Below are 15,005 nucleotides of genomic sequence, written 5' to 3' on the forward strand. Positions count from 1 at the left end.
AATTTGACCAGGTTTTGGTCTCCAAACAAAAATAAGAACAGGCGGGCATGGCGACAACCCTGTGACCATAGACTTTAGGTATTCTGGCCCCAAGCCCCTAAAATGTGGAGGAAATGCCACTGATTTATAGAATTTAATCCGAAACCCTTCTACGCGCCGGGAAACATTTTAAGGGATTCCTAGCCCGTAAAAGTTTTGCCAAGAATATCATCACAGCAGTAGCGCTGTGATGAGGCAGCCTCTCACAGACCGCTATCACCCGCTTTTCCCAACCCCTCATGCAGGTTCAATGCGGACTAGATTGCACGTCCAACGAGCGTAAGAAACAGCTAGACCTACCGCATGAATTCCCGTCTTTGGACACTATCTCCTAAGCTAGTGTCCCAGGTTAGGTTGTTGGCCACCTAGATGCATCATGGGCGCCTCGCGGTGCTTACCGCTGAGCCATGTCCCCAGTCACTGCCTGAGCTGCAGCTGTCATTCGCTTGATTTATAAAATCATCCGAAACCCTTGGTGCTGAGAATTCTTACTGGTGGCCCACAGACGAACGGGTAACAACTCCCAGGTGATAATCTGGTACATAAACTCACCCAACACCCAATTTACTCATCTTTGACCTTGTTACTCCGCACCCATTATTATTTTATCCTAGCGTGATAAATACTTGGCCCCACATATACTAACATAAGCCGCCTAGTCCTACCAAGTCCTTTGGGTTGGTTATCCCCCTGTTGGCCTTTTCACTTCCAACTCTACTGGCGATACTCCAACTAGATTGGCCTCTGATATGACAATATGGTTAGTTGTTGGATTTTCCAATGAGACCCCTCAAATGTCTAATGTCGAGCATAGGAGGCCCAATATGCATATGACATGAGGTACATAGTGAACCGAAAAGAGGAATCTTTGCCACTTTTCCCGCCTAAGACTGCAATCTATCGGCCGTATTCGGAGGTTACAGAGATTTTTGAGGATGGATACCGTGGCTACTCAGATAACTCACCCATGAGAAGTGTGGCTTCTGTGAGTAACATGCATCAAATCCCTTGGAATATACCGTGAACATTCATACTGATAGGTTCTTCTTTAGTTTGGAACTGAAAACACTGGGAGCATATCCACCGCCTCGACCCCAGACAATGTCACAACTCCTGACTCGACTGGACTGACAGCTTTTGATTTTCATATTGATGAAAACGATACCATGGGCCCAAGTGGTCCACATTTGTTCTGGTCATTGAGAGACTCTGACCAGAACTCTATCATCGACGCAGATCCAATGGTCGAACAAACTCCTATTGGTACAACGGGCCCTTATCATCACAAAGCCTCGAAGTTTGATCCTTTCCGAAGGGACACACCCGTCCCGAATCGCTCAAACCCAACTCCCGAGCCCCATCATTTCCAGAACCACACACCGTTTGCTATGCAGACCGTCCAATCTGGCCAGATGACTATGCCTCAGGATTGGACACCTTTAGAGGTTGTCGAATGGATGCAAAGCCTTGGTCTTGAAGATGATATCGTGAATACATTTTTGGCCAATGACATCTCTGGCTCTATTTTGTTGGAACTTCAAAACGAAGACCTCAAGGAGCTTGAGATTGCGTCTTTTGGCAAGCGACGCAAAGTGATGGGTTACATCAAGAACCTTAGAGGTAGCAGCATGTTCATAGACACAGACACGTCTTCGCGCACAGACACTACATCTTCACGCACAGACACTGCATCTTCACGCACAGGTACTGCATCTTCGCATACATACACTACCTCTCTACGCTCGCGCAACTCAAGCATCACAAGCGATATGGCGTCTACTCGAAACACATCAGTGATGTCAGGCAACACCTACAGATCCTGCTACACTACCGACGAAGAATCGAATAATGGGATACCTTGGGCTCGCCGCCAGAACTATGATAATGATGCCTACAAGAGAACCGACCTTGTTCCTGATGATTCTGTCTCTATTGTTGCGATTGAGCAGGTTCTGCCCAAGCCACACAAGTGCAAAAAGGGAGAAGATTGCCACAAATGGCAGAAGCAACAAGATATGCTGGCCCGGCTCGCTGACGACCTGCCATTTGAACATTTTGGCTCTCGTCGTATTGTCGCAGGGGACCCTGGAAACCCGAAGACAGCCCCCAACCTTCTCAAGTCTCCCAAGTCAGAGTTTACCCCATCGCTAACCGCATCCTCTGATATAATGGGACCCGGTAGACTCTCTGCCTTCCAACTTTCCCAGGAAAAGCTGAGAGAGGTCAAACCTAGGGATCCACAGGAGAACGTCAGAAACTTCCTGAACTTCCAGAGTCTCGACCGATTACAGACAGAAGATCAGCCTGCAACTCCCCCGAGAGAATTTGCCCCGTTCTCCGAATCAGAGCCTTGTGATTCAGCAAAGATTACACCTACACTCAGTGAACATCTTCGACACTTGCCCAGGCTCAGAATCCCCAGCATGCACGATTCCAGTGACGGGTCTGTGTTCACCGAGTCTCTCTTCACTACTGAAAATACATCAGCCATACGCACTGTCACCCCTTCTATCCTGTCCAGAAGGAATCAATTCGACGACCGGACCGCTGTCCCTGACGGACAAGATCTCATCGCCCGTGAGGTAGCACCCTCCCCAGCAGACTATTACCGAGTCGATCCTTACTATCGGTCGGAAAGCCCACTTTCTGATGTGGATGCCCCAGTCACTGCAGTTCCAATCGGACCAGTGTCACGAGAGGACTCACAATCAGTGCCTCCAAACATGCGCTTCGGCAACGGCAGAGATGTGGTCGAAGAGCCAATTGCTCGGCCATCCTCAACCATGGTAGAAAGCCATCGGAGATTCCCTTCTGTTCAAGGTGTCACCACTTTGAACCCACTCAAAGAAGACTATGCCATGAGTCCAATTGAAACCCCGGACGACCTACAAAGAACACCCCGTGCACCTCAATTCCGCAATAACACATTGTTCCCTTCTACCAGACGTGGGCAAGACGAGATTACTCACAGTGGGTGGATGAAGAAGCGCAAAACTACCAAATTACTGTGCCATGACTGGGAAAATCGTCACTTCACGCTGAAGGGTACTCAACTCTCGATGCATGAAGACCTTGCATCTGCCCGACGAGATTCAAAGGCTCTGGAGCATATTGACGTCGATGACTTCGCAGTTGCCTGTTCCTCGAATGCCTCAAAGTCCAAGTTAACAGCAGCATTCAAGAAAGCTGTCCTCAAGCGTAACGAGAACCCACAGGATGTGTCGGCCTTTGCCTTCTCTCTAGTCCCCACACCTAATGGTAACGGTTTCGTTGATCGCAAGACAATGTTTTTAAACAGTGGCAAGTCACATCACTTTGCTGTCAATACCCGCGATGAGCGTATTGACTGGATGCGAGAGCTTATGCTGGCCAAAGCTCTCAAGCGTGGTCGGGACAATGGGGCTGAACTCACCTTCAATGGAGCCAATATGATATGATATGTTTTTGTTGTTGACGCATCTTACGATCAATTTTCCCTCATGTTACCCATTATGTCTCCCACTTTCACTTTGTCTTCGTGATTTTCGTGTTTTAATTACCATGAATAAGCAGAATACTCCCATATCATCTGAACTCAGGGGCTGGATGGTTTTTTTTTTTTTTTTTTTTTGGATAATCTAACGATTTTTTGCCACGAATTTCCTTTGTGTTGTTACGCTTTTACTTTCATTTTATTGTTTCTTTGTCTCTTTGTCTACTAGTAGTTAGAAAGAGAAAAATACCCAGCAGACGTTAGAAGGCTCACGCTAACTTCGTCATCTCAGGAGAGTTTATCAAGAATGAAATATATCCAAGCACATCCGCTCTAACTACACAGAAATATATGTAAAATTTGCTAAAAGCGTAAGCTCACCGATTTCAAAATAGCACCCTCCTGGTGCTAGCAAAGCATACCTGTTTTTTTTTAGGGGTTATTATTTTGGTTTCTCTTTTTGGTATTTCAATTTTGGCCTCTTACAATATCTACATTGGTGGTGGTCAGTGTGATGACATGCATGGGAAAGCAGATATCACAGTCTCTAGCGGTTAACCGCCCATTGTGAGTGGCCAAGACTTGAAATGCAGGCGCTAAATCCAACCGTTTGCCAAGGTCAGCATCTAACAGGCTCAAGGTTGGACCTTGATTCATTAGCTTTGAGAAATCCTAATTAACACGATTTTTATAGGCCATAATGATTACAATATATGGAGTCCTGGTACTGAAATGCGTTTCAAGTAGCGCCAGGAGTTAGTGGAGGCGCTACAGAGTACAGAAAGCGTTTGCTTGCGGCCATCATTTCTCTTTGCACGGTTTAGTTTATTGAAGATCATGCAGGTGCCCCCTCCAAATCCCACGGTGCGCTCTAACTCCATGAGGGGTGGTTCAATACTATAGGATCACCAGCCGATCAGCTTGCCCTGAATTTTCTCGGTGGGTTTCAAAACGCACACCGCGTGCCTCGAATCTTTTTCCTAGCCACGCTCTTTCTATACCGTTTGATTCTCACTACGAGCATGACTGCTTCAGTTTAATTTATACTTTGATTTATGGATATACTGTCCAGTTCATGTCCAAAATGATCGATCTCCCAGTGATTAGGGGTCGTCTTACCCGAGTTGCTCAGTCTATCCGAACAGTCACACGCTGCATAGGTGGAAATAAAGACTCCCAAGAAAGCGTACAGCGAGCTACGTTGCTTTTATGTGAGCTGCTTGATCTGCTGTGCCAAATTCGAGATCAACTGAGCTGGGCGGAAGAGAAATGGGTCGTGGATCCGTCACGTCTGCATACCATCGATGAAGTCATCCGTTGTTTTGAGTCGACCGTTGGGTCAATCGAAATGTACTTCCAGCCGGGGGGCATCAGCACTCGCTCTCTAAGAAAACGTTTGTTGGAGATTAGATTCATTCCCAGGTTGGAGCATTTCAAGGCTATGATGATCTTGACAATGCAACCAGAGTCTCGGTATGTGTTACCTACCTATTGGTCCAAGCAGTCCATACAGTGCAATGGGATATGAATCGAGACTAAAGTGAAGTTTTTTTTTTTGAAAAGGGAGAAGTCCCGGATCGAGGCAAAACTTCGAAGTGTACTCCGACAGTTCTATGAACTGGACCCCGGTTAGTCGAGATATACATGTCTCTCAGATTGGTTCTTTGGCTAAAACACCGATCTTTAGATTCAATAACAGCCAGTACACCAAATCCCGATGACTACCACAAAATTACGAGCCGGGTGACGACCCAGGGCTTCATGAGGCTAGCAGACTTATGCAATAGACGGCACGATGGAACATGTGAATGGATATTTGATAATGATACGTATACACAGTGGCTTTTTGGCTGCAGCAGAACGCTTTATTGCATTGGACCAGGTATTCATCTCTACCAAATCTTGGTCTATATTCAACCCAATGCCAGAACCGGGACTAATATAATGAACAGCCGGTGCTGGAAAGACCTTCCTCGCGTGAGTCAAATAGAAAACGAAACGAGGTCAATTCTAACATTGTGGCGTTTAGATCTACCATCATTGACAGCCTGCGGAATACATTCACATCTCCAGATGTGGCAATAGTTTTTATTTTCGGTCATGATGAGACGGACGAGGACGCAACCTCCGTGGGATTTCTCGATAAAATACTTGCCCAACTGGTATATCGGAAGCGGACGCCTTGTCATACCTCTGTTTCCTTATATAAGTCTAAATCTTTCGCCGAGGGAAAAGTATCAGCAAAAGCATATCAAGATGCTATTCGTGCCGAGGTCAACAGATTTTCGCGAGTTATATTCGTGATTGATGGAATTGACATGCATGTGGAAAGTGAGCGAATCTTGAATCGTCTTCAAAAGCTACCGGATCATGCACAGCTCCTTGTCACCACACGAGAAGCAAAGTATGCATCCAAGGATGAGCATATATCCGTTATGGCCGCCCATACGGACCTTGAGACATATGCGGGCACCCGCATTGAGCAGGACGAAAGACTGTCCGCTCTGGTGAAGCAATATCCCCCTGAGTTGAAGTTTGCTGTTATTCGTCAAGTTGCTCTGAAGTCACACGGCTTGTCAGTCACACGCTCCCTGGGAAACATTGATTTTCGATGGTCCAATCCCCCTGCTAACACTTTGCTTGATCCAGGTTTCTATTGGCCCGGTTACACATGGATCTGTTATCCCGATGCAATGATGGGACCATGCTACAGAGGTCGCTTTCCCATCTTCCCGAGAGTTTGAACGATGCGTATGGCGAATCCATGACACGAATCGTCAGTCAGAATCCTTTCGCCAGTCGTTGTCTTTACTGGACATTATATGCTCAGAGGCCTTTGACGGTCTCGGAGTTAGAGTTTGCAGCAGGATTTGAGCTACAAGGAAACAGCGCTTCGAAGGAGCCCTCCTCTTCTGAACATACCATGCTTGATGAAACTGCCGGCTTATTGACTATTGATGCAATGAGTGGCACAGTTCATTTGGTTCACAGGACGGCTAAAGAGTATCTAAGTGGACCCGCTGCTCGGGTGTTTTTCCCTACTGCCAAGGTGAACATTGCAGATGTTTGTCTCTCGATAATTACCCCAGATGAGGTGATTGATGATTGTTACGTCAACCAAGGAGGAACTCCTCACAGCCCCCGAGGCGGGCTGCTTAATTATGCCACAACTTATTGGGGGCACCATGCTAGCGAGGTTGGCGAAGATGAACAAGCAACGCAAGTTCTCATCCGAGCATTCATAAACAAGCTTTGCTGGAGACGACCCCCTTTTACAAAGTCTTGGGCCGTCGGATCGCGTGTGCCGAAACAGTTGGGTTTCGGAAAATACTTTCCAGACTGGACGTCTCTCCATGTGCTTGCTTACTTCGGCATTATTGAAAAAGCGAAACGCTTGATTGACCAAGGTGCCGATCTCGATGACTGTGATAATGAACTTGGAGTTACCCCTCTACACTGTGCTGTATACCGAGGCAATGAGGAGATGGTTGAACTACTTCTCAACTCCAAAGCCAATATCAATGCTGCTTGCAAAGACGGCCAAACTGTTTTACACATGGCTGCAGAACAAGGGCACCGTAAATTGATCAGGCTTTTACTTCACCGACGAGTAAAGTCCAAGAAAGCGAACCAGCAAGGAGAAACAGCTCTCCAGCTAGCTATTGGGACGACACATGATGAAGCAACCGTTCCATTCTTGATCAAAAGCCGATTTGACATGGATCTCCAGAACACTGTCACTGGAAACACTGCGCTGCATCGAGCAGTGGAGTTGAGGCGACCGCGTATTCTTGCCTTTCTTCTGGAGAAGGGGGCTAATATGAATGTCTTAAACAGGGTCGGCATGACTGCCCTTCAACTTGCCTGCAAAACAGACAACTGTGAAGCCGTATCTCTTTTTCTTGAGCGTGGCGCTCAACTAGAGATTCGTTCCTCCTTAGGACTCACTGCACTACACATCTCTGCATTGCAGGGAAATTGGGTTGCATTTGATCTTCTGTTGATTGCGGGCGCCGACATCAATGCATGGGATAGCGAAGGCGATTCCTTGCTTCACATGCAAGCCCGAGAACCTTCGACGATTTCTATTGCGGCACACCTACTCGCACAAGGTGCGGACATAGAGGCATGTAACTCACAGGGCTACACTTCATTACAATGCGCTGCCGTGTCTGGAAACAAAACAAAGTTCATTTTCCTAGTAGATCAAGGGGCGAGACTCGATATCCAAACTGCAAAGGGAGAAACTATTCTTCACATCACGCCCCCTCTCAACCAAGACTGTCTTGACATCGTGGAAACACTATTAGAATGTGGTTTCAGTGCCAACGCAACAACACGCAGTGGATTAACACCTCTGCATCATCTTGTCATCAATGCATCCAGCTCACCAGATTCCTCGATTGAACAAACTGCCAACTTCCTTTCGTTGCTCCTGTCATACGGAGCCAATATCGATGCTCCGACGGCTTCTTATGAGGCTGTCACAGCATTGCACTTAGCATTGATGGTCAATATACCACATGGATCACTAGTGTCGCTGCTTATCGAGAATGGTGCCTCGGTTGATACAAAAACATCTGACGGTAGAACGCCGTTACACTTGGCTGCGGAGCGAGGCCGCCATGATATTTTCCAAATATTGCTTGATGCGGGCGCGGATATCTCAATCAAAGACACCGAAGAAACCCCAACGGACGACAAGGTCAAAGGAGATGGTCAGACTGCAATAAGCCTGATTGGTACGCATTCGGTTACTGTCGATTGGTCTGGTACTACGGACAAGCTACATTCGTTACCAGCGATGCAGCAACGCAATAGCCCGACCGCCACTGTAAACTCAGTCGATAGCGAATCCGAACAGTGTCAGATAAATGAAATCGAGGGATCGAGCTTGATCAGTGAGGACTACTCAGTTTGGGGATCCAGAGCATCATCCACCTCCATGGATGTTTCGTCTATCATTTCTTCCTCTTGTTAAGATAACCCCTATTTCTACCTTTTGTCTTCCTTTCCGTTCCCCTTCTAGTGTCTTTCTTTGCTGAGCGTTGATTGAATCAATTTCTGTTTCTTGTTCTGTCTTCATCATGCGTACATAGAAGGCACGTTCGGGTCTGGTGGAACTATTCTAAAAGTTCAAATATCTTACTTCTGTTATCTTTTTGGATATCAGTAACTAGCCATCTTTGCCATCGTAAAGTGGTTATATCCATACAGATCGATATTGTAATATCAGAGAAAGTAAAAGCTCTGTATATCTGCCATCAAAATAGACAAACACTTGACACTTATGATTTTGCTTCAGCCCATCATGCGAACAACTAGATATGCCCACCCATCGCCATAAGCAGAGCTCCTCACCACCTCTTCAATCGGAGCAGACATGGGTATCACAGCACCATGTAATACGGGCTTCGCAAGAACAGGGGTTCTCCGACTGGGAAATAGATTTGGTAGCAATGTGTGCAAGACAGTCCCGATCGTTTGAGGGTTGGTGGTGGAGCCGCTCCGCGACCTCAGCATTTGACTTGACTGCATACTCGATGCTGGTATTGAAGGAGGAAGTGGCGATTGTACCACTTTCAGGGAAGAAGACTCAGCATCTGGTGGGAGTGGTAGGAAAATTCGGATCGGGACGTTGCGGAAAGGTTGTGACAGCTGGGGAAGAAGGATACTTGATATGCGCTGAAAAGAGAGGAGATCGACTGTGGTTCTTCGGGTTAGAATAGTCTCCACCATTGATGCAGTAGGGGAATGCTTGACTCACCTTCCTGAACAGCATTCCAAAGACCCGATGAGTCTTCCTTTGAGAGACTCATAATGCCTTTGGCTGTACCATTTCGTAGGAAATCCGCTTCTTTCACACTATTTATGAAGGCGTCGTTCATGACCATTCCATCAGCATCAAGCCGAACAAGATCATGCGGCCAGTCGCTAAAGTGCACTATAAGACGCCAGGGCAGCGATGGTCCACTATTGATGGACTCGTTGCCTCCAGCGGCAATCTTTGAAGCTGGGTCTGCTCCTGCATAGAGGTCATATAACAGCCCGACTGGGTAGTGCCATTTCAGAGGCACACCCTCAAACTCAAACCAGCCATCATGAGACTGGGAGTTTGGCTCAATCAGAAAATTCGAGAAGAAAGCTCGGAGCTTAGGTAGCAACGAGGGAAGATATGAGATGCGCGGATATGCGATCTAGCAACTAAGATCAGCAAGTGTGAATATCGAGCGAAGGGCGTGCATACAAGATATGGATCGGTCTTGTCAAAGATTCGGCTTTCTGATGAAGCTAATACAATTTCCAGTGGCAAGCGCCCATCCCAGACGGCCTTCTGGATAGAACCGAGAGACACTCGGTTCTCCATCGCGATAAGAGACGAGTCGTTTCTTTATTCTAATGCTTGTCTTTTCGCTGATTTTTCTAGGATGTGGTTAGCTCGTACAACTATCTAGAGCCTAAGAAAATACACTTGATCTTCACACACCGTGTCGAATTACAGTACACGCGCTGATATTCGCATGTCTTCAATTGGTAAGGCTCGCAGTGTGGAAATGCCCCGCTTTAGATGTGGTCATGACCCGAGAAACGTCGTATCCACAAGGTTCCAGAGATACCTGGGCAATCTTTGAAATTGATCAGTCAAGCGTTTGAGTTCCAAGAAGATACATACGGTTTGTGTTGACATAGCGTGACTTGAATCACCCAAGGTTGACGGCACGTGTTGCTGCCTCAGGCAAAATATTCTTTTTTTTCTGCCTCAGGTTCCCCATCTTGAGAATTCCAGTAACAATGACCTGGGGCTGATGTCCTCTAGTCTCAATGTTCAGCATTAACTTTCCAATACCCTATGTCAGCTGATCATACAGTAATTTTGTGAATTTGCCGGATTGCCTAATATCGCTTCATTCATGAGACCGTACCCGAAGTCCTTTTGTGTGTCAAAAACCTTCACAATCACCAGATTGACCACAACAAACACTACTGTGGTACTTTGTGCACATTTCTCACCCAGCTTTGGCGCATGCAGACTTTTTATCTCACCAAGATGGCCCCAAACCTGATCTCCGTCGAGAATGTGATTTAAGGACCCAAACGTTGAGATTTCCACCATCCACAACCTGCAAGCCGGACAGAATATGCACAGAACAATCGAGTCACCTCGCCGAGTGGATTCCATCCAATATACTTTGAAGCTGCCTCACACATTTGGAGCTTCATGCATGATGGTCCTATAAGGCAGTGACTGTGCCAATACTACATTGAGTCTTAGCCATAAAAGTACTATCTCAATCAGCCAAAAGGGTGACCAATCGACGGATACAGGCAGAGAATTCATTCTATACACGCCTCACATCGCTTTCCACTCTCAGCTGACATTGCTCCACAGAATTGGGGCCAAGCCATGCCAAGGGTTCTATTGAAATTCCATCATTATAAGCCGAAAAGTCTGGAAACTGCTGCCGCGGAAGCTGCTTAGCCAAACACTATCCCGGAGTCCACTCTTTGGGCAACATGGACCACCACAAGCCGTGTCCTTGTAGCCATCAAGAGAAACAATGCTCTGTGGAAATTCCGAGCTCCTACAACTTTCACCTCGGGGGCTGCTGCCAAAAGGGTAGGCAATATGAAGGAATCAGGATGCAGGGTTGCTAAGACATGCCAGTCATCAAACTCCAAGGCTGAAACTCCTGCACTATTCTGGGTAAGGTGCCTTCAGTAGTCCGTATGTAACGGTCCAATTTCCGAAAGATCACCTAGACTGAGGACGGCAATCATGATACACCATGCGTTCTCGCCCCCCACGCCACGTACCCCTTATCGATTCTGCGGCGAGAGCTACACTCATAAATCTTTTGGACCATGGGTAATAGGCACAAGCGCGAAGAAAAATTCGTGAAGCATTAGATATCTTGCTAAACTTATCGGGAACTTCTTGTGCAATAATTTGAGCTCAGGAGCACAATTTCTTGGACGCACCTGAGATACCGCTGACGGGCCGGGACAGCTTGACGACAAGTCATTCATTGAAAACTTAATATCACTTTCAGATAAAAGTTGTTCACCATTTGAACGTCGATTTTCATGGTACATTCATGTATACCAAGGCCGGGCGGCTACGCTACGGCATCCTTCCAAGCCGGAACCGGGCCGAAAGGAGCTCGTATAGTTCCTTGTCCTCAAAACACCACTGGCAACATTAGGACAGTGTAGAAAGCGTGTAATTTTATCGGATTAGCATTATCAATCATATATCCCTATTTTTGGGTAATTCGAGCCCGATGCTCCATGTAAATCCCGGAGTTACGTTTAGTGCAAATTTGCATTATGGTGAGTGATTATCCCGAGTCATGGGGAACCGCCACTTCCGGGGGACACTATGGGAGGGATTACCGGCAAGGACATTCCCTATGCAAGTTGAATAATCCCTATTGGCACAGTGTGGATGGAGTACTACAGTTGAAAATTCTTCTATGTTCGTCTTCGGTTAATATCCCGAAATCGGGATCAAATAGACTTTTACCCCTTCTTCCGTATGCCGGTGCGTTAGGCTCAGGGCTCTTCGGACAGGGAGCTCGGCAAACTTCCGGCTCCACACATGGTTAAGGGTTCTCCCCGATGATATTCTCGCTAGAATGACTACGGGGTATGGATTTAACGCGGGACTTCGCTGTGCCAGTTTGTCCATACTGCTACAGTTTGCACCTGAGTTCCTCTCCAACTAAAAAAAATAATACGTATGTAATTTGGTGGCGATGAGCTCACCGGCATCCCTATACAATAATAAACATACTTGAGCGGCTAAAGGTGTAAAAACTTGTCTCCACTGCAGAAGCATGTCACAGGGGTGTCTAATATCTACTGCATCCTAGAAAACCTCTCGAATAAGGTAGTTCACCCTAGGTGATTTCACCGCAGTAAGATTCCGTGGTTGATATAACTTCTTGATGGATCTGTAGAAAGCTTACTTGTCGGCTGAATGTTTCCTCCGGGGAAAACGCTACCCCGGCCAATGTTCCCACTCGAGGAAATCTGCATCTGTAATCATCGCCATCTCGCAGCCTCCCGTATGAACCCCATATTTCATTGCCCCAGTCTATGGGGTTTAGCCGACATGTGTTGTGGGGAGCTCAGTTGGGGGAATTCCACATCCACAGTCCATTAGGACGGCAGATATTACTTAGAGTCCCATTTTAGCACCTGCTGAGACTCCCTCTTTCCTCCATCTGCCTTCGAGCAAACTTTTTTTGTTCTTCTCATCCCGACCTTCCAATCTACTTCACAGCTTGAGCTGTCATCTTTTCGGTCATGGGTATTCTCACACTTGCCGAGGATCGGCCAACGCCCAAGTCTGTTTACAACTGGCGTGTATATGCACTCGCCGGTATTGCATCATGTGGTTCCAACATGATCGGTTATACCAGTGCCTTCATCGGTACAACTATCACACTCGCCTCTTTCCAGAAGGAGTTCGGCCTCGACGAAATGTCTTCTCCAGAGAGAGCTCTAATTAGCGAGAACATCGTCTCACTTTTCATTGCTGGTGCCTTTTTCGGTGCTCTGGGAACATACGCCCTCGGCCACTTCATTGGCCGCAAATGGAGCTTGGCTGTTGCCGCCACTGTGTTCTTTCTCGGATCTGGATTACAACTTGGTGCCAACACTGCTCGAGGCCTGGGCATTCTGTACGCTGGTCGTGTGCTGTCCGGTTTGGGTACCGGCATAGCCTCGAACATCATCCCTATATATCTTTCCGAACTAGCGCCGCCTGCCATCCGAGGACGGCTCGTCGGTCTATATGAGCTCGGCTGGCAGATAGGCGGAATGTTAGGTTTCTGGATCAATGTGCGTCTCGTTGCCTCTCCCCAGTCTCTATTTTCCCCTGTGCCATCTTCACGTGCACATACTAATCTAGCTATGGCAGTATGGTGTCGAGCAACACATGCCCCAAGATCACGAGCAATGGATCATCCCATTCGCCATCCAGCTCGTCCCGTCCGGTCTGCTTTTTATCGGTGCCCTGTGGATCAAGGAATCTCCTCGTTGGCTCTTCCTCAAGAACCGTCGCCGCCAAGCGATGGAGAATCTTTGCTGGATTCGCCAATTGGAAGCTGACGACATGTACATAACCGAAGAGGTGGCTGCTATCGACCAGGCTCTTGAGCATCAGAAAACTTCCATCGGTATTGGGTTCTGGAAGCCCTTCCAGGCTCTCGCCACCAACAAGAGCGTTATGTACCGTCTGATGTTGGGCTGCATGCTCTTCTTCTGGCAAAACGGCTCGGGTATCAACGCCATCAACCACTACTCACCTACCATTTTTAGATCGGTATGATTACACTTCCTCTGTTGCATTTCCAATGTTCAATTAATTATACTGACTTGTGTGCCTAAGATTGGTATCGACCCTAACACCGTCAACCTGATGACCGGCATCTTCGGAGTTGTCAAGGCCGTCATGACCTTCGTGTGGCTGCTGTTCCTCGTCGATCAATTCGGAAGACGCAACCTGCTCCTTGTTGGTGCCGTGACTGGATCGATCTGTATGTGGGTCATCGGTGCCTATATCTGTGTTGTCAAGCCCGAAGATAATCCCAGCACGTCTCTGGACGGAGGAGGCATTGCGGCCGTAGTCTTCTTCTATCTATGGACCGCAGTCTATACCCCTACCTGGAATGGTACCCCTTGGGTTATTAATTCTGTAAGTCATTGGATTATTCCCCCCACATTAAGCCATTTTTTAACAGGTCATCAGGAATTCTTCGACCCCAATTTCCGTTCCCTGGCGCAAGCTGCCACGACTGCGAGCAACTGGCTCTTTAACTTCCTCATTTCGCGCTTCACCGAACAAATGTTCGCCAAGATGCACTACGGCGTATACTTCTTCTTCGCTGCACTGTCATTTTTGGCGTTCTTCTTTGCATTCTTCCTCATCCCCGAAACCAGCGGTATCCCTCTTGAAAAGGTCGACCGTCTGTTTGATTGCAAACCTGTCTGGAGAGCAAATAAGATGCTCAAGGCTGCCCTTGCGGAAGAAGAGGAGCAGTTCCGCTTCGATATCAAGGAGACATCGTACCATGAGGAGAACACTGGTTCAACTGCGCCTGCACATTACGACGAAGAGACACAAAAATAAGAGATACGGTTACCAATGGGGTATATAGATTAGATTGGCTTATCGGCCTTGCACAGACGGCTACGATGTATAGACAGCTGCATAGATTGACATGCATTTTCATAAACTGTTATCCTTCAATTTGCACCAAAACATACTATTTATTTAGGCGATGGCAGCGCGACCCAGCAGAAAAACCGTAGCCGCAATGCAGAGATCTGTATCTGTATCTGTATCTGTATCTGTATCTGTGCCCCCCCCAGTGTTTTTCCTCCGTCAACTTCAATGCCTCCAATGGTCAGGATATTGCCACTCTAGTATCTATGGATACTTACTGTTATCCCTAAAAAAAGAAAACGGGATCAACTACGACTGTGA

At 47.2% G+C, this 15,005-nt stretch overlaps 4 protein-coding genes across 4 annotated transcripts; 3 read left to right on the top strand and 1 right to left on the bottom strand.

Moving 5' to 3' along the window:
* Positions 1-796: 796 nt before the first annotated feature.
* Positions 797-3,476, top strand: N7500_005072 (SAM and PH domain-containing protein; the record flags this gene model as incomplete). Its single annotated transcript, XM_056676217.1, has 3 exons — positions 797-799; positions 854-1,024; positions 1,092-3,476. The coding sequence occupies 3 exons, from the start codon at positions 797-799 to the stop codon at positions 3,474-3,476; spliced, it is 2,559 nt and encodes an 852-aa protein (XP_056531217.1).
* Positions 3,477-4,595: 1,119 nt separating this feature from the next.
* N7500_005073 (NACHT and Ankyrin domain protein) lies at positions 4,596-8,492 on the top strand (the record flags this gene model as incomplete). Its single annotated transcript, XM_056676218.1, has 6 exons — positions 4,596-4,984; positions 5,075-5,139; positions 5,199-5,393; positions 5,464-5,488; positions 5,541-6,086; positions 6,161-8,492. 6 exons carry the CDS (start codon positions 4,596-4,598, stop codon positions 8,490-8,492), a joined length of 3,552 nt encoding a protein of 1,183 aa, XP_056531218.1.
* A 320-nt stretch (positions 8,493-8,812) lies between these two features.
* On the bottom strand, positions 8,813-9,878 carry N7500_005074 (autophagy protein 5; the record flags this gene model as incomplete). The annotated part of the gene is made up of 3 exons (XM_056676219.1): positions 8,813-9,216; positions 9,279-9,708; positions 9,759-9,878. The coding sequence occupies 3 exons, from the start codon at positions 9,876-9,878 to the stop codon at positions 8,813-8,815; spliced, it is 954 nt and encodes a 317-aa protein (XP_056531219.1).
* A 2,942-nt stretch (positions 9,879-12,820) lies between these two features.
* On the top strand, positions 12,821-14,648 carry N7500_005075 (sugar porter family MFS transporter; the record flags this gene model as incomplete). Its single annotated transcript, XM_056676220.1, has 4 exons — positions 12,821-13,357; positions 13,437-13,841; positions 13,908-14,213; positions 14,268-14,648. 4 exons carry the CDS (start codon positions 12,821-12,823, stop codon positions 14,646-14,648), a joined length of 1,629 nt encoding a protein of 542 aa, XP_056531220.1.
* Between the last annotated feature and the right edge of the window lie 357 nt (positions 14,649-15,005).

Source organism: Penicillium coprophilum (assembly GCF_028826855.1).
Source record: "Penicillium coprophilum strain IBT 35676 chromosome Unknown utg000004l_segment0_segment0, whole genome shotgun sequence".
NCBI lineage: Eukaryota > Fungi > Ascomycota > Eurotiomycetes > Eurotiales > Aspergillaceae > Penicillium > Penicillium coprophilum.